This window comes from Plutella xylostella, chromosome 17 (assembly GCF_932276165.1).
Source record: "Plutella xylostella chromosome 17, ilPluXylo3.1, whole genome shotgun sequence".
Lineage (NCBI taxonomy): Eukaryota > Metazoa > Arthropoda > Insecta > Lepidoptera > Plutellidae > Plutella > Plutella xylostella.
The window spans coordinates 6,531,099-6,550,493 of NC_063997.1; the positions used below are offsets into that span (position 1 = coordinate 6,531,099).

General features: G+C 36.3%; 1 protein-coding gene across 2 annotated transcripts; it reads right to left on the reverse strand.

Moving 5' to 3' along the window:
- Positions 1 to 19,145, reverse strand: LOC105385555 (growth factor receptor-bound protein 2). 2 transcript variants are annotated; one of them, XM_011555958.3, is made up of 6 exons: positions 18,840 to 19,145; positions 18,655 to 18,752; positions 18,412 to 18,531; positions 9,448 to 9,613; positions 2,374 to 2,484; positions 1 to 1,895 (listed from the first exon to the last, which is right to left on the reverse strand). In XM_011555958.3, exons 1-6 carry the CDS (start codon positions 18,915 to 18,917, stop codon positions 1,833 to 1,835), a joined length of 636 nt encoding a protein of 211 aa, XP_011554260.1. In that variant the 5' UTR covers positions 18,918 to 19,145; the 3' UTR covers positions 1 to 1,832. The 2 variants fall into 2 exon arrangements, with proteins under 2 accessions (XP_011554260.1, XP_011554259.1); XM_011555957.3 differs by having other exon boundaries at positions 9,439 to 9,613.
- Positions 19,146 to 19,395: the final 250 nt, after the last annotated feature.

Sequence of the window (19,395 nt, forward strand, 5' to 3'; positions counted from 1 at the left end):
TTTACAATATTAAATTTATTAGTAAAAAATATTATACATCTTCCACAATATTGGAGAATCATAACTTAATTATTTAAATATTTTGATTATTATAGATTATAGCACTTCCATTTTATAAACTTTCCTTCATGCACTAGTCACTACAGCGAGAAGCAAATAGTTTGTCATAATTGGTGAAAATATATTTGAAATTACAAGTAACTTATAAGTATACAGTCTACAAGACCAAAAGACTGTCAAGAAATAAAAGAAAATGCGAATTCGTTACAATATGAATTATCAGAGTCCTTACTGGTTAAGTTAATTCACAAACATGATTACGTTTTAATTCCTATCAAATATGTTGCCATAAATATAGTAATTTTGGGTACATTACAATAACAAAAATAAATATCTACATTGGATCAACGAGCACTCAAAGTTTTATTAATTTCAAAGTCTTGACTAAATGTTAAACGCTAACTAAGTACAATGACACGTCGAGTGCCACAATATACACCATGTATTATTGAGAAATAATTGACCGACATATTCCACTCTGTTTTATAACAAAACATTTATGTAATTTAATGTGCTCTTGATGCGTCGCTCAAATGCTTTGTAACTAACAAAGTAGAATAGCCCGCCTTAAAATTAGTGATTTCGCAGAATTTACTTACTACGTCATCTTACATTAATTCTTTATTAATGGTAGTTATACGAATTTAAAGACAGCTTCGTCCACCTTATAGTTAAAGTTAAACTAAGGCTGTAATTAGAGACATCAAAAGCGAGAAAACCTTACATCGTATGCATAGTTTAGAGTTTATTTTAAAATTACAATGCTTCGCTGTATGTACATCTACACTCAACTGTTGTCATTAATTAATTGTATACATATCGGCAATCAAACTTGTGCGGAAACAAACGTATTTAACAGACGCTAAGCTAGGGAGAGCTACACATTGTATTATATTCTCCTACATGACTAAGATACCAGATTACACTTTTTGTATAGCTATGAAAATAAGACCGAATGCGTAGAACGAACTTAACACTATCACTTAACTTGTAAATGGTAAATATTTAAAAAATGAGCATTAGATACTAATAAAAGGATAAATAATGTTCAAACTTTAAAAATCACATTATCAAAACCATACTGCCGGGAGCATCAGCAATAACTGTAGACCCCGTTACCTTTCTGTTACTTAAAAATATATACGACAACGAACTACAAATAACATTCTGGCACATAATTATCGAGGACAAATTTGTCACGAACGATATGAGATGTTGATATATTCGTCACTTTGATAGCGTACATAATATAAGCGAAGACACCATGAAGTTTTGTACTTCCTAATCTTACCGCATAGAGCAACATCAATAAATTGGTGCCAATGCACGATGCCCATGTTATAAAGAGGGTCAGGCATTTCTAAAATAACGCGTTATTATTATTATTACACCCCAAAAAGCAAATGAAGACTGTAGGACACGAAGCACCAAATACTCGCCAAAAACTCATATACACTCGTTCTCGGCTACGCCTTGCGCGACGAAACTTTGAACTTTTATCATAATTTGCTTCAACAAAGCTTTTCTCCTGAACGTCACAGAGCAAAAAAGCGAGTTTTGTCTATGGGGTCATAGCCAGCCATAGACAACGCCATATCTTTTAGTGTCAAGTCAAGTTATAATCTATGATGACCACAGACAATTTTAAGTGGATGGATGATTTACATCTCATCTGGGTTGCTTTCCTCTGCCGCAGCGGGTGTGGTCGGGAGCGGCGGCTGGCTGGGCCCCGCTTGCGGCTCTGATGTGAGGGAAAGCGACGGGTTTCGCCACTATGAATGATAAGACGTCACGTATGACGCCGGGAACAGGCCGCGTCGGTGAGCGATCTCACCCTGGAAATTAGAAAAATATATATTAGAATCAACGGAGGATAATGTAGAGGTTCTATGTTTGAAGGGTGTAATCAGTCGGCTTTGCGCCTCAGCCCTTCTCCTATGCAGATAGTTGACCTCAATGTCCACCTGTCAACATTTTGATGCGATGAACTTGTTCTACTTTCCACATCCGACTATATTATTTGGCCTCCGACACTATCAAAAAGCTAAAATTCGTATATCACATCACAACGTAATTTGTAAACCTTTTTTAAAGTGACAAAAAGCTCTATGAATTCGGGGGTTATGTACGAATGTACGGTTAGCTGCATATGTAGCTATACAATTTTGTACCTTGTCAATCTAACAAACCGCCTATCCATTCTGATACATTGACGGTTTGTCAGTTTCATAAAGTACAGATGTGTATAGCTACTTATGCAGCTGACCGTACAACCTATGTACTCGTATAACACGTGAAGTATTCGGTACATACCTGCCACCAGTGCTGGTCGGAGCGGTCGGTGACGGTGATGACGTCGCCGCGGCGGAACTCCAGCTCGCCCGCCTCCTGCGGTGTGAAGTCGTACAGCGCTTGCACCAGCATCTGCGGATAGAAGGTTTATACATTGTTATAATTTATTACTATTACTAGAGAAATTTTATTTGAAGAAGCTAACACCTCGGTGCTGTGGTTGCTAATACCCTTGTTACACTCTGAGTCGAGTGGCGACTGTGGCGAGACAGTATCCTCGGCTGAGCACTCGGTCAATTAATTGCTAGCCAGTCATTGGTCCAGGATCGGCCGAGGATACTGTCTCGCTATTACTACTCGGTAGGAGTAATCAGGGTATAAGGAGCTATGTATGTAAGGATGTAGGTACATACAGATATTATACCGTACACGACAAATAAGCAACTTCAACCAGAGAATGGCTTTCCAGTTCTAGTGTCAGTAACAGAGCTTAAAGATTTATACGTTAGTAGCCGACACGCCGTTGCCTACTGTTGCTGCAGTCATGATACATAGAAACCAGCTATGTTGAACAAGTCGTTTGCGGCAAATGCCATCTGTCCACTGTGCTAGTATCTATGGATACATCGTCGCAACACCCAAATTAGTTTTATTCTCGCGTTAGACACGATGTCTTGTCGGTCTAATAAATCTTGTCCAGTGCTTCGTATGAAATGTTTAGCAAAGAATGGTCTAACTGTCAGGTTTATTTCTGTTCCACTATCAGGGTCGTGTGCGCTAGTATTTACTCGGACGTCACGGCTGTATTGACTTATTTCGTGTAGGAGTTTGATTCCAGAGAACACTGCTCCTTGTGTCAACACGCTGGTTCGACTTATTTATTTACCCTGTGACCGAAACTGGGACATTGGACCCTGATGCTTGCATACTTGCAAGTTTTCGTTGTCATCAACAAATAGGCTCTATGACTGGACATAGACAATGGTATCGTTTCTGAAAGCTAATTATTAAGTTTTAGCAATTACAAAAAATACATTTAGCTACTGGAAAACGAGATTTAAAATTATAAGAATAGAGTCGATTAAAAAAAAAATTCATTGAATTTAATGTATATTCCATGTTTGAAATTATAGTTAGAGTATCCTAACTAATATTATAAATGCGAAAGTAACTGTGTCTGTCTGTCTGTTACTCTTTAACGACAAAACTACTGAACGGATTTGAATGAAATTTGGTAAACATATGGTATAGACCCTGAGAAAGAACATAGGCTACTTTTTATCCCGGAATCCCCACGGGAAATCTTTTTAAGGCGAAGCGAAGCTCGCGGGAAGAGCTAGTTATCTATAATTCTATACCATGGACCTTTCATTAATTATGGCTCTGTCAGCCAGTCTAAGTGAAAATGCCGATTACTCTACAGGACAGAATAGAATATAGAGGTCATGGTTCATGTTTTTTTTTTGCTATAATGGAGAACAATTAACGTCCTCCACCAGTAAACACATTGAGGTAACAGCGGCCCATTAGCAAATTAAAGTCAGCCAGTACATAACAAATACATTATAAAATAGGTATACAGAATGTTCTACTAAACTAGTATACTGATATAATTTTATCAAACATCGGGCTTTTCTATCTAATTCTAGGTAGGAACAAAAATATTTTCTAAGAACGATGTCAAAATCAATATTGTCTGGAATTCGCTTTGGGAAAACCCGTCTATGACTCAACTACGCCTATAATAGGAGCGAGTTATTTCAGCTATTTTAACGATACCAACAGAAACCCGCTCAAATATACTAAAATATTAATTTACTACATATATGAGTGCAATAGGTATGTGCTTAGCATAAAATATGGGTATTCAATAGCATTAGATTCGTCTAATTCGCGATCAAACTGAGCTAAATTAACCGTGAAAAGTTGTAAGCCTCGCGCGTAAAACGTAAAAGTAAATGAAAACAGAACAAGAACCCAATATAAATATACTTGCCCGTTTGTACCAAAGTATATTTTTATATTTTTTATGCAAAAAAGTATACAATGCTCTTTTTTAAAATGACGCTTTTATACACTTATTAGCATAATACTAAACGAAGAACATTTAACCTAATTCGAAAGTGGCTATAATCTCGAGCCCAGTGCAAAGGCAGATGTCCACAACAGCTGCGCTACTATTTAACCTAGCCCTTACGGGGTATCATCATCATTAGACGAGCAATCTTTATTTTTGTACTTATCTAAGTATGTGCTTTGCCCTTAGTACAGTCAAGTTATTAGGACACGGTTTAGAGATTCTTTATGTACGTTTAATGACGTATTGAATGTACGTATTTAAAATCTCTCACCTATGACTATACTATTAGTTATCGAATATAACTTATTAGTCATTTGCTTTTTTAATTAAACTTGTTTCAGATCAGATTCCGAAGAAGCCGGTAAAAAGACCGCTTTGCCTACAGGGGAATTTTCAGTATATAAAAGGAAACATAATGAAATACAAATAATGAGTCCTTCGTCAAGTCGCGCGCCTTAGAGTCGCGCGCCGCGCGAGTTGGCATCTACTGTTTTTTTATATCATCAACTCGCGTGCCCATGTAAAGTACATGTAAAGTACGGTCAGATGCAAACGAATTGAAACTAACAAATAAAGTTAAATATTGTCCCCTGGCTGATTAGCATAAGAAGTTTCGTTTCGTTTTTGCACATTTTTTGACCATTTTACAAGAAGAAGATCATTATTATAAAACTTTGTACTTAAAAGGGTCTAATATAACTACCAAATTAAAGGAAACCTGCAATATGGACGAACATATTATTATTACCTTCACAATTAACCAACTTATCAGTGGAAATATAAGTGTTGCTGGAAAATAAACGAAGTAATAATAATAATAATAATGTATCGAACTTTTAATCTTGTGATTTTTTTAATATTTATGATAGTTTTACTTAGTAACGTTTGTTATAAAAATCATTTATAACAATTAAAACTGTGATTTGTAGTTCCTACATGTAAGACTGATTTTATTAGTACCTAAGTAATTATTAGCCAAATGCTTTTTTTAGTTGCCTATTGATAATTTTAGCCTTAATTTCATATATTTTGTTTTAAATAATTTAGTTTGATAGTAAGTGCATTGTTTCTCTCACATATTGTGATATTATTGTTTATTTTTATTTGCTTTGTTATATAAGATTATAAAAATATTAGTTTATGTTGATAAGTAATAAGCCAATTTTTGGTTGTTGATTATTATTAGAATATTATATCTTAAATTATACATCTCCGAAAGGATATTGTGTTTTATTTTAAGGTTAAGTCCTATAAAATACCCTATACATTTTAAGTAGTTACCTTAAGCATAAATAGCATAATAAATTATAACTTTTGTGGCTGACTCTACATATTTTCACAGTCGAGCGAGTTGACGACAAAAAAAGTAGGTAAATACGGGAGGGGCAACTCGCACGCGGCGCGCGAGACTAAGGCGCGCGACTTGACTAAGGACTCCAAATAATGACATGTTTTGCAAGGAAACAGGGTTGATTTGATACTGTGACTGTGTGTGCTTTGAATATCAGGGTCTAACGAGAAGTAAACCACACCGTATGACATGAGAGAATCTCAAGACTGAGAATAGTTTATTTTTCATTTTAGTTGCGTAGCTTGAGCATAGTCTATCTTAAGACCATACAGTCTACAATATGGATTCTAAATCAATAAAAAAAACAGTATTCACGAGTAACTGTGTTCTGCCAAAAGTTTATAGTATACGCTTGGATAGTCCTTCACTCAGATCTGTTCCGATTAGTAGGCAAAGCAAAAGAAAAGTTCATAAGTTCAAACACACGGAGAAAAACTAGACAAGGTCAAAAGTGTGATGCCTAGCAGTTAGCAAATAACTAAGCTACACACATCATAAATCAAATTTCCAACGTGCGCGTCATGTTTTATGATGAGTAAAGATATTTCGGAACATGAGCCTGCGACCTCACCTCGCGGTGGGTTCACTAATAATGGGACCGGCGGCGGCGACTGAGCAAAGACGAGTCAGGCGGGTCACTCTATACTGACGAAAAACGAACGAAAGAGAGCTGTCGTGCAAACGTTTAATACAACGATATAATAGTTGTGGCTCGCACAGCAGCCCTCCGAAACTTAGTTTTTCATCATAGAGTGACCCCCAGAGCGATCCGGGTCAGCGATATTTTATTAACGACACTGATGTATGGACGGGCTGAATGCTGAAACACTGAAACTAGGTGCGGTGAACCTTCAGAGATGTGGATTATCCAGGCTTTAAAGTATCGCTGAAGGTTTGAAAAATTTCTTTGCGACGCTATTCTATTATATTCTCTGTGGCGGTGTACAAGTAAGTACGTGCACCTGGCCCTCTCGAATGGAGCCTTTGTGGCCTTTGTGCATATATCCCCTAGGTATAAATTTTCAGTTTGCGACGCTATGTATGACATATTTTTGTAAAGTACGTAATTATGTATAATTTACAATCAGTTTTAGATACATAAATAAAGAACTAAGAACGGGGTTGCAGTAAATACTGTCTAAGCTCAAGGAATAAATAGCTTATTAGCTATAATAGCTATTCACTTATAATATAGTTTCTAGATGACCATTTGGGGAGAACGGTGCCTAATTGATAATGTAGTGGTAGCACACCTGTGGCCTACTCACCCAAGTGGTTCGGTATTACTGTTCCACATAATATTTAATGCCCCACTTGAACATGTTCGCATGTATATTAGCTGTAAATTATATCAGACAATGATGCAAAATATTTGGATTTACGCATATAAGGTCCTATTGCTCGCTTTACGTGCTAGAATCTTAGAGTTATATTTTACGATTAGATGGATAATTATTATACCCGCTTTACTTTAGAGGCCAAAAAAAATTGAATGAAATCTACCTATACAAACATATTAATTTACATAAAACTATTGCTATATGCCTTATTAAATTATAATAAAATTAATATAGCAAGATGCTCGTAGCCGACGCCGCGAATTTTATGATAATTAACGAAACTTGGCCGCCCCTAGGCGATATTATATATTTCATACTTTTCGCAATAATTAAGAGCAACATGCGGGCTCAGTTAATTTTCTGGCTCGCCGCTGCGCTGTGACTTGTATTTACACTTAATTGTTCATTATTATGCCGACGATATTTAGATATAGATAATAATATAATAGGCGTGTCGACAGTATTACATTATCAAAGATTTAATGACTTAAGAGGAAAATACACATTCAAAGGATTTAAAAAACTGATTTAGTTTTATTTAAAAAATTGAGATTAATAAGATTTTCAATAAAATAAAAGAGTAAAATACTGCAATCGGCCATTTTGACTGAAACGCCAATCACAGCGCATGACGTCATACTTATGTACCCTTCACTGTGTTTTGATTACCTTACATACTGATTGCGCGTTACGATCACGTTACGATTGATATATATTTGTTTTTTGTGATTTATCGACATTATAACACGAATCTATCTTTAACAATGGAACCAGGTTTTGTTAAGGCAAACAGTGCAAATTTGCCCAGGATCGATTTATTGATGTTAGGCGAGTTCCTTGCAACAAATAAAGAATTTTGCTCTTCCGAATTTAGAAACGTGAAAACCTCTTTGTAAGTTTATTTTATTAGTATTTATCTTTAACTCTCTCTCTCTCTCTCAGCCTTCTGTAGTCCACTGTTGGACATAGGCCTCTCCTAACGATCGCCACCCCAAACGGTCACCCGCCATCTGCATCCAGCGGCTTCCCGCTACCTTCCGCAGATCATCAGACCAACGGGTTAGGGGGCGACCGACACGCCGTTTGCCGACACGGGGTCTCCACTCCAGAACCTTTGTACTCCAGCGGTCGTCGGCTCTGCGGGCTACGTGACTAGCTACGTTATCTTTAACACTAGATATAAATATGACTAAGTAGCAATCAAACTCGTTTTAAACTCGTAGAAGTTTATTTCGCCGAAGAAGTTTGTTTCGTAGAAGTTTGTTTCGCCGTGCAAGCTTTAACCATTTATCTCTTATTATTTTCTTGTATGGGACATGTACAAACACCTTGTTGGGTGTCTTTATTGATGTATTTTTGCACTGAGGCACTGCACACCGCTTATACACAAAAAATACGCAGTGTTTGTTTACTTTGCTGTTGTAAACAAATTTGACGTACGTAAGTGTGACGTCACACACGACGCCATGACACGGCGAGCTGTTTTCGCGCAGTATTTAAAAATGATTATAAAAATGGCTTTAAATTTCCAAAATCTTAAGTTTATTACCGAAATAAAGGTTTTGTTGTAAACAATAGATGGTTATCTGCATTACGGAAGAGGATTTCAAAATCTTTCGCCTTGCCTATTATGACGCTCTTTATTTATGGATTGGACTAATGTTGATGAAGTTTATACACTGAAACGTATTTAGCTAGTTAAGTGTTATATCATTGAGAAGATCAGAAGACGCACAATAGTTGTCGACCAATCTACTTATTATACTTGATACATAACCATATGGGTATTAGTAGCCTTTCATGCAACAATTAAAAAAATGCATTGAGTATAGTATTATCCGAGTATAGCCATCAATAAGCAGTGTTAAGGTATTTCCACTGTCCAACTACACTCCATTATTATTTCCGCACTATTTATGATTGGAGAAAGAAACATTTCTTTGACACACTGACCACAACAAGAGTAGGCTGTAAACTAGCCTCAACATGCATTGAATAGCAAGTTCCCGACCATCATCATCATCAGTCCTCTCCAACAGGCATTCAACAGCACTACTCCAAAAAAGGCAGTTTCACCACAGCATCAATAACCAAACCCAACCAACTTTAAATACCCCCTAAAAACACTAAAAGTCGCATAACTTTTGAAGTGCTGAATCAATTTTATGCATGAAAAAAAAAACGAAAATCAGTTCACCCTTTTGGGAGCTAAGGTAGGGACAAACAGACACATTGACACACGTTAAACTACAACACCCCTTTCCGTAGCGCGGGGGATAAAAAACAAATGAATGAATGAGAAAGGGGTCAGTCACCTCGCTCACCTCTTCCGGCACGACGTCGCGCAGCTTGACGTCCTGCTGGCGGCTCACGGACGCGGTGCGGTGGTAGTCCACCAGCTCGTTCAGCGAGTTGAACTTCACCACCCACAGGAAGAACTTGCTGGACGCGTCGCGGAGCACCTTGAAGTGCTGCACGCCGTCGGGGCATCTGAGTGAATGAGGGATTTGAATGAGTGAATGAGTTTATTAACTTCGATAGTAGGATACTTCTTCTAAGGATACATGACTAGGGCTGTGGGTAATAGAATCAAAGAAAATCTGTGGTCAATAAAAGTGCTGACAGTCATAGCAATGAGATAATGAGTAAAGAATAAAGGGGAAATATGATGGGTGACTGATGGGTCAGTAAATGGTACAATAGGTGTCAACACCTACCAAGACTACATATACCTTAAAAGGTATAGTCTGCTAAGTTGGAACCTGACAACATTTAAAAAAAAGTCTGAATACAAACAAAAAGAAAACACACTCTTGATCAAGGTACTTACAAGTCAACTTTGTTGGGGTAGGTACAATACAAGTCAACTTTTCGATTCTTCAGTGAATAAAAAAAGATTTTTCATTAAAAGTTAAAACTAAACGCGACAGGGCGCGAGAAAGTTGAATTAGTTCAAACATAAAGTTGGAATATTGATTATGAGCGGGCACGTAGTTGACCGTAGTGTTCACGGGTCAGAAGGGCAAACAATTAAGTAATTAAGACGCGTCAATGAAGATAATGGAAATTATGTTGTTTTGGGACTAAAGAGCTTTTGATGAACGCTGGAAAACTTTGCGAGCGACTTCATTCTGGAGAGTTCTTTCGTAATTAGAAATTAGTCACAATTATTAGAATATGTGTAGAGAACAAGTCCACCACAAATGTATGGTGGTATATTTTAAAAAAATATTCTAATATGTGTAAATTTTCAGTCACCAAGGGTTTGCTATTCCTATTTATTTGTCTACTTAGTAGGCGATGTGTCAGTTCAGTATGTATGCCCTTGCATTATACATACTTCAAGGGAGTGTTCACAATTTGCTAGTATGCTTCTGTTTATGGTAACAAAAAACTACGTTACATTAGAAAGATATTGATATATTAGGTGGTATAATATCCGAGTGGGTAAGTGAAAATTCCCCAATCCAAAGTTTGTCGTAAGAAATAAATCAGCCTTCACTTCAAATAATGCTATATTTAATTTCCATAAGCGTATGTAATGTAAGGGCCATCCATACTCACTACTTGATAAATCTCAAACTATGAAGACCAAAGTTCGCTACTCAAGAGATACCAAATGCAATTCTAAATTTAGCCCCGCTTCTGCAAGTTCAATTAAAATAGATAACTGTCCAGTCGGTTATTGTATTACTGATTAATTACAGCTGTTGATTGTTATTGCCACCTATTGTTTATAGATATTTGTATATTATTATTTATTTCAATGAAGTCGTTTCATCATTTTCTCTTTACAATAAACTATAACACACTAATATTAAAAAGATGAATCATTTGGCTTTATTAATATAAGTGAAGGTAAAGGATGGGCTGGGAAGGTATGTGAAGGAAAAGGATAGGTGATGGGAAGGCGAATGGCATGGAATGATAGGCGGGGTTGGAACTGGACTGATTATGCTAATTTTGGTTGTGATTGTTGTGATTATTTTTGGAATACCAAGAAAGTTTAAAAGATGGCCGAGACATAGGACTCTTTCACGGGGATGGAATAATTAATGGAAGACCATAGGTTTAAATTAAAAGAGGAGTAAATAAAGACGGATGAGATTGCGAATTTGAAAAAAGTTCGCGATTGCTTCACGGGAAACCCTTTAAGCTAGTAGACAATAAAGAATAAAGTGAAAGAAAGCAAAACATTTGGTTCCCTCTCTGTAGGTACTTATTAAAATGCTTGTTTTATCAATAAAGTCGAAGGTTAATGTCAGTCAAATATGCTGAGTGGAGTGTGAGTCATACTCTTACCACAAGTGGCCTTGTTGGGCGACACTACACTCGATACCCTAAATTATTGTCGTCAACTCATCGCGTTGCTATCATATAAGTAAAATTATCAAGTTGGTAGAATATTGAACTTAAAAGCAAGGTAAGACTTATTATGTAGGTATTACAAAACATAAAGAACTGGGGAATCTCTTGCATGTCCAAACAGCTTTTAACGTAAATGAGGCCTAAATAAACATAAAACCGGTTATAATCACGAATTATATGAATGGAATGAGTGAGTCATGCTCATGCGGCATTAGTAGTTATCCCATTAATAGTATTGAAAGTTTAACTGAATTTATGACGTCAAACAGTGAAGCTATAATAGCTAGTTATATCCAAAGGAATCACTGATTTATCAGTCATCATCATCATCACGACCCATTACGTCCCCACTGCTGGGGCACGGGTCTCCTTCCAATGAAGGAAGGGTTTAGGCCTAGTCCACCACGCTGGCCAAGTGCGTGTTGGTGGACCCCAACACAAGCAAGCTTGTGCTGAGAGAGTTGTCGGGTAAGTGGGCAACCCGACTGTCAGATGTTTTCAAGCCGCCCGAAGGCCTCTGACTAGGCTTAACGACTGCTGCCGAAGCAGCAACCGGGACCCACGGCTTAACGTGCCGTCCGAAGCACGGAAGCGTCCAGAAAAGCACCACTTGAAATTGGTCACCCATCCAATGGCTGACCGTGTCAGTTGTTGCTTAACCTCAGCGATCAGTTACGATCACTGAGGCCCGCTCGACTACGGACGCTTCAATCACTGAGACCCGCTCGACTACGGACGCTTCGCGCTTGATTTATCAGTAGTAATTAGTAATAAATGTAAGTTACAGTATTATAGGCAGTATGAATAGGTATTAACTCTGCAAGGCACACCAGAAAAAAAAAACATCATGTGTAATCAAAGTCATAGTTTGGAAAGACTTATTCTTTTTAGTACTAGGTATCTATCTTCATAATTATGACGATTACATAATACATAAATAAATAATATGAATCATGATTCATTCATGACCAATACACTGTGAAGCAAATCATGACAAAATAAAGGGGAAAAAAACATATAAAAATACCAGACAGGCTCGGGACAGTGTGACTCAGAGATGCCAAGACATGTACTTTTTTTCCTGACCAATTTAACTCAAAGCTAGCACTACGCGCGTGCATGTGTTTATCATTTGTGGTTACAGATAAACCACTGTTCAGTATACTGTTACCAATAAATAAATCACTGCTCTCAGTACCTACTCAATGATCGATTCTAATTTGATTTTAGATTTATTAAAATTTTACATGGGGAGGCCTTTGCCCAGCAGTAAGACACAAAAACTGGCTTATTAAAAAAATGTACAGTTTTGATATTGTAATAGGTTTTATACTCTATTTTATAGTCGTTTTTTTTGGCAACTAAAGTTGGAATAATTAGTTATGGAAATAAAGAGTCAGGCATTCACACATTTTATATGTGAATGGGTGTTACTGTAGATAAATTTAGTATTTTAATAATAAATACAAACAACACACATTAAGTATTATATTTCATTATCTCACAGAAATCTGCATAAATATTATGACAGACCCTGATTTGTGTATTGCTACAATATACTAAAGCACACATTATTTGAAACACCAGCAGCAACAAATAATCATGAAATAATGTAAACAAAAAATGCAGCACACTCAATCCATATCACTTCCAAGAATTCATCTATTCAGTTGGATAATTAATGTTTAAGTATGCATACATTAAATGTTTGTTGTATCTACATTCCCTGTATAAGTTAATTTCAACACAATTTACTTATTGTATTTGGTATTCCCCGTGCAGCCGACACTTAGTGAATCCTGCGAATCGCTGTCGCTGGAGGACGTGGTGCTGGGCGAGGCGGCGGCGGACGGGCCGGCTGCGGTCGCTGGTGACACGCAGCGTGAACTGCTTCAGGAAACTATATCATACGACCGATTCAGTGCACTGTTGGATGCGAAACTAGACAGTAAGTTTGCTACAATAAGAAAATGCTTGCTAGTCGAAATAAAAAACATGATTGCAACAGAAATAAAAAATGCAACTGTACACATAAAAACGGAAACAGAGAAATTGTCAACACAACAAAAAAATACTGAAGAAAACATAAAAGCATTGAATGAAAAAATTGAACATATAGAACATGAAAGAGAAAGACTGCAAAGACAAGTCCAAGAACTCTACAACACGAAGAATGAAGAACTGACTAGTGTAAAGAATGATATTATCAAATGTAAAGAGAAAGAATATTCCAAGAAAATAGTAGTACACGGAATAAGGGACTCCTACAATGAAAATAAACATATGCTAGAAGAAACTGTATCTAGAGCCATGTACGATATTATGAATATTAACATTCATGGACATATCGAAGACATAAGGCGAATTGGAAAGAGAGGACAATGTAGGCCGATTGAGATAGAACTAATAAGTAAAAGGATGATAACATATATATTAGAACATGCGGAACAATTCAAAAATGTAGGACTATCAGTCACTCCTTTTCTAGATGAAGAAACACTGAAAGAAAGGAAACGACTAAGCGAACTGCTCCGAACTGCGCGGAAAAACAACCATCATGCAGTAATTCGCCACAACACACTGTTTATAGACGGACAAGAATACAACGGCCAACAAGAGCCAGCCAAAGACCTAAATGAACAAAGTAGACCGTACGATATTCAAGAACAAGCCACATCTACTACCTCAAGTGCACAAATAACCCAGACAAGACCAAATAGTGCACCTACTGTAAGACACGAACAAAGTAGGTCCTTTCGAAATTCTATGCCAAAACGTACAAAGCATTAAAAACAAACTAGAGACCGTAGAAAGCTTCCTGGAAAACCAACCATATGATGCAATAGTACTTACCGAAACCTGGATCCCCGAGCACCTGTCAGATATTATCCAATTGAATGGCTACGAGTTCTGCGCCAGCTTCAACCGGGTGTCGCGCGAGGGCGGCGGCGCGGCCGTGCTGCTGCCGCGCGGCACCCCGCACCGCGCGCGCCCCGACATCGCCGAGCTCTCCACCGAGTACGTGGTTGAATGTTGTGCAGTAGAGGTACCCATGTACAATATTCTAATTGTTGCATTATATAGAGGTGACCGTCAAATAGAAACTTTTTATGAATGTATTAGCAAACTTATTGATAAAATTAAATTCAAGGAACAACAATGTCAAATAATTATTACAGGAGATTTTAACATAGATGCATTAATTATGTCACAAAATACAGTAAAATTAAATCAAATTATGTCATCATGTAACTTAAAACAGTTTATAACTGAACCGACTCGAGTGACAGCCACTTCTTCTACGTGTATCGATTTAGTATTTGCAAACCAAAAGTACGAGATACAAACACAAGTAAAAGAATTTGGAATATCAGACCATAGAGGTATAACAATTAAATTAAAACTTAATAATACATTCAATAAAAACCAAAAACTATATACAAACCAACGGATATTTAATGAAAAAAATATACAAAAATTCAAAGCTGACTTAGAGAACATAAATTGGGACAGCATTATAGTCGACACAAAATCTACAAACAAAAATTACGACGATTTCCTCGAACAGCTACAAAATTTATTAAATAAAAATATTCCAGTTACTTTAATAAATATTAATTTAAAACCTAAGAAGACTTGGCTCACGAAGGGACTTAGGGAATCCTGTAAAAATAAAAGACTATTAAGGAGCCATATCAACAGCTGTAATAATAATACAATTTTAAAAGACTTTTATAAACAATACAATAAAACATTAAAAAGATGCATCATATCCTCAAAAAAAATGTATCATGCAAAAGAATTCGACGAATCAAAAAATAAAACAAAAACTATGTGGAAAATAATCAAACGAGTCACTTCATCAAAATCTCAAACCGGATTTACTGTAAACAATATGAAACTTAAAGTAAACGATAAAGTAACTGAATCTCCAGAATTAGTGTCCAACTGTTTTAACAAATACTTTATGTCTGTGGGAGAGGCCCCGAGTCCGGCGGCGGCGGCGGCGGCCGCGGCGGGCTGGCCTGCACCCCCGCGCGCCCCCGCGCCGCCGCCCCCGCGCGCTGCTTCATCTTCACTCCACTCCATGTTCTTGCACCCAGTTACCGAAACAGAGATTCTCAAAATAATAAACAGCCTAGGTAATAAAAACACATCTGGTGATGACGAAATTCCGTCCACACTTCTTAAAAGCTGCGCTGATATTCTGAAATACCCCCTTACACGGTTAATAAACCAATCATTTAAAGAAGGAATTTTCCCTGAAAAATTAAAAATTGCTAAGATCATACCAATACCTAAAAACAAAAGGAGAAAAGATACAGACCCGGATAAATTCAGGCCCATTGCACTTCTCTCAGTCATATCAAAAATTTATGAAAAAGCCATGACTAATAAACTAAATACCTTCCTGGAAAAAAATAATCTTCTTCATAAAAATCAACACGGGTTTAGAAAACGACATTCAACTACACTAGCTGTGTATAAATACATGCAAGAAATATACAACTACTTGAATGAAAAGAAATATGCCATAGGACTTTTGCTAGATCTATCTAAAGCATATGATAAAGTGTCACACAAAATACTACTTAGTAAATTATACGATTCAGGAGTGCGTGGAATAGCCCACGACTGGTTCCGTTCCTATCTCAAAAACCGACAACAATACGTTCAGATACAACATACCGACCTCCACGCCCAACGAATAAAAACAATAAAATCTACTACCGGCATAACCAACTGTTCAATACCACAAGGAAGTGTCCTAGGATGCATCCTCTTTCTTGTTTACATAAATGACCTACCTAACCATATTAAAACCCATAATATACTTTTTGCTGACGATATATCAATACTACTCCAAAGTTCCACAGAAGATGACTGCAACAAACAATTAAAAGACATTTTTCACCATACTAAAAATTGGCTAGACTGTCACAACCTGGAAATTAACATCCTAAAAACAAAAATGATCCAATTTAGGCCATACCAAAAAGCTCCTATAGATCTGCAACTAACTAATATAGAGAAAGTCAACACATTCAAGTTATTAGGCATACATTTAGATACTCATTTAAACTGGAAATGTCACGTACAAATAATTAAAAGCAAATTGTCCCAATTCATCTATTCCCTAGGCATACTAAAAGTTAACACCAACATAAACACTGCTCTCACAGCATACTATGCATATGCAAATGCATGGTTAAGTTATGGCGTCATTCTATGGGGTGATAGTGTAGACGTACATGACCTATTTGTTCTACAAAAAAGATGTCTCCGGATCATAGCAAATCTTCAAAACACAACAAGCTGTAAACCATTTTTCATCAAACATAAAATACTTTCACTACCCTCATTATATATCTTCGAAATAGCCAAGTTTGTAAGGAACAATATGCAGTTATTCAAACAGGTAAACGAAGTCCATAAAATTAACACTAGGAACAAAAATCAACTATCAGTGCCACAATCTAATATGCAAATTTTTAACAATAGCCCATATTTTAAATGCATAAAAATCTATAATAAACTTCCAACCTTCATTAAATCTGAATTAAACTATAGTAAATTCACTTCCAAATTAAAAACTCTACTAACACAGAAATGCTATTACTCAGTAAATGAATACCTACTTGAAAATTTAAATAACTAACTATAAATACCTATATCTTTATTATGAAAAAATTGTTTATTGATTCTATTATTACTTACTTCATGTTAAAGATTATAATATTACGAATGTTAAAATTTTATATAGATTTTATATCTTTATTATGTAAGCAAATACCTAAAAATTTGTTACGTTGTACTTAGAATATTATTACCTAGATATAAGAATTCAACTTGCTATGCCCTACAGGGCACTATGTTAAGGACCATGTGTACATAATATTAAGACCAATGTAAAACTTACATAGTTGCAATAAATATATTACTATTACTATTACTATTTAATGCTTTAGTCTATATGCTATTCTCAACCGTTGTACAAAAAAAAAACTAAACACACCACTGAGGTACCTTAGGATACCAACAACAACATGATAGCACTGTTGCAAATTAGAATAATGATAGTATAATACCATAAATTGCGATTTATTTGATTAATTTGTATGAAAGTGGACAACTGCAGCGTTTAGTAACACTGACTCTTACTCCATTGTGTCAAAGAACCTGGGTATGAATCCCGGCCAGCTTGGTTTAATGGCAAAACCTCTCATGTCTTGCATGTAGCCTAAGCCCTGCAGTGGACTATTAAAGGCTGTGTGTTGTTTGCAGGTTTGAACAGTATTCCAGAGTATGCATGTTTCCAAACTTCAGTATCAAATCAAAATTTCTAGAAGAGGGAGACTAGTATCAATAGCCCAATCACAATATTGAATGTCTTGTTCACAGTCATGGATTTTTTTCAATATCAAGATTACCAATGACAGTGTGGGAGGGGCCAGCATGTGTGCTAAATAAAACCTGATGTTGGTAAATGCTAATATATCTTCTTATGCTTATAATACCACCACTGCAAATTAGCAATCAACAATCCTACAGGATTGCTTATCTTTCAAAAGTGACATAATTTGTATGGATCTGATAGAGTTTTAACAGATGAGTGATGTTGCTTAAGAACTGTTGATTGCTAATGTGTTGCACGTGGTACAGTAGCAGTATCCATCATCTCAATGAGAAATAAGGCCAGAGCATAGTTGCATTCCAATAGTGGCAAACCCTATGTTTTTTTATGGGCATGGCATTGGTAGTTTCAAAGATAAAAGAGTATTGTAGAACTTATTGAAAGATATCTATTTATAAATGTTATACTTTGAGGATGATGAGAATAACATATTACTTGTTAATACAGAGTGCACCTAATTGTATTGTAGTGCCCATAAAATAATGATAATATGCAACAAACTTACTTTACTGATAATGAGAAGTCACCGGGGCTAGATTCACTGATCCTTATAAGAAAACCACCCTCTGGTTTATTTGCTAGAAGTTTCTCTGCATCTGCCCTTGTGATTCTTCCATAGTACCAACTGTAAACAAAGTTGATCATGAATCATTTGGAGTCAATGATGGAAGACTGGTGCAGGTTTGCATACTGAATGAAATTCCATCAGCTAGTCAAAACATTTATTTGTTTTTAGATAGAACCTCACCTGTGGTTCTTCATTTGAATGTAGTTGCTAGGTATGAGTCCTTCTCTGCCGTCTAATTCAGCTCTGTACCAGTTCATATCGTCCTCCATGTTTAGTATCTGTAAGGTGATCAAAATCTAGAATAAAACTGTCACTTCAAGGTAGTCTAAACTTTACAATACACTAAAACTAGCACTGAAACTTACTTTTAGAACTTGATTCTTCTTAAAACTGAGTTCATCGTCTGCAGTTGCAGAGAAATCGTGTTTTGCTACAGCCTCCATGATCAAATTAGGCACTCCACAGAAATGTCACCGATTACGAAAATAACTCACAAAGTATATAGTAATTTGGCAAAACTAGATGTCAAGGTAATAACGTAATCATAATGCACTTTATTTAATGAAATAACACCAATTTAAACTCAATTCCACTGTTAAAATTAAAGAATTTTTCAATTTCTAGCACAGAAACTCCTCAAGCAAGCAAGACACATCAGAAACTATTGTTGCCAGAGTGAAAAAAAATAGGCTGGATTTGGTAATACCCTACTTGTTATAATTTTTTCCTTAAAAATTTGGTGGTGGTGTGCGCCAACTTTACAAAACAAGACGGTCTTTTTATTTTTGGTTCCGTCGGAATCATTCCAGCCATTGGTCGAGCCAGCCATTCTAATATTTGAATGGAGGAGATGCAACTGCATATGATTATAGCATGAACAAAATAATGCGATTCCGTTGCAAGTCTCAACGATACGTTGCG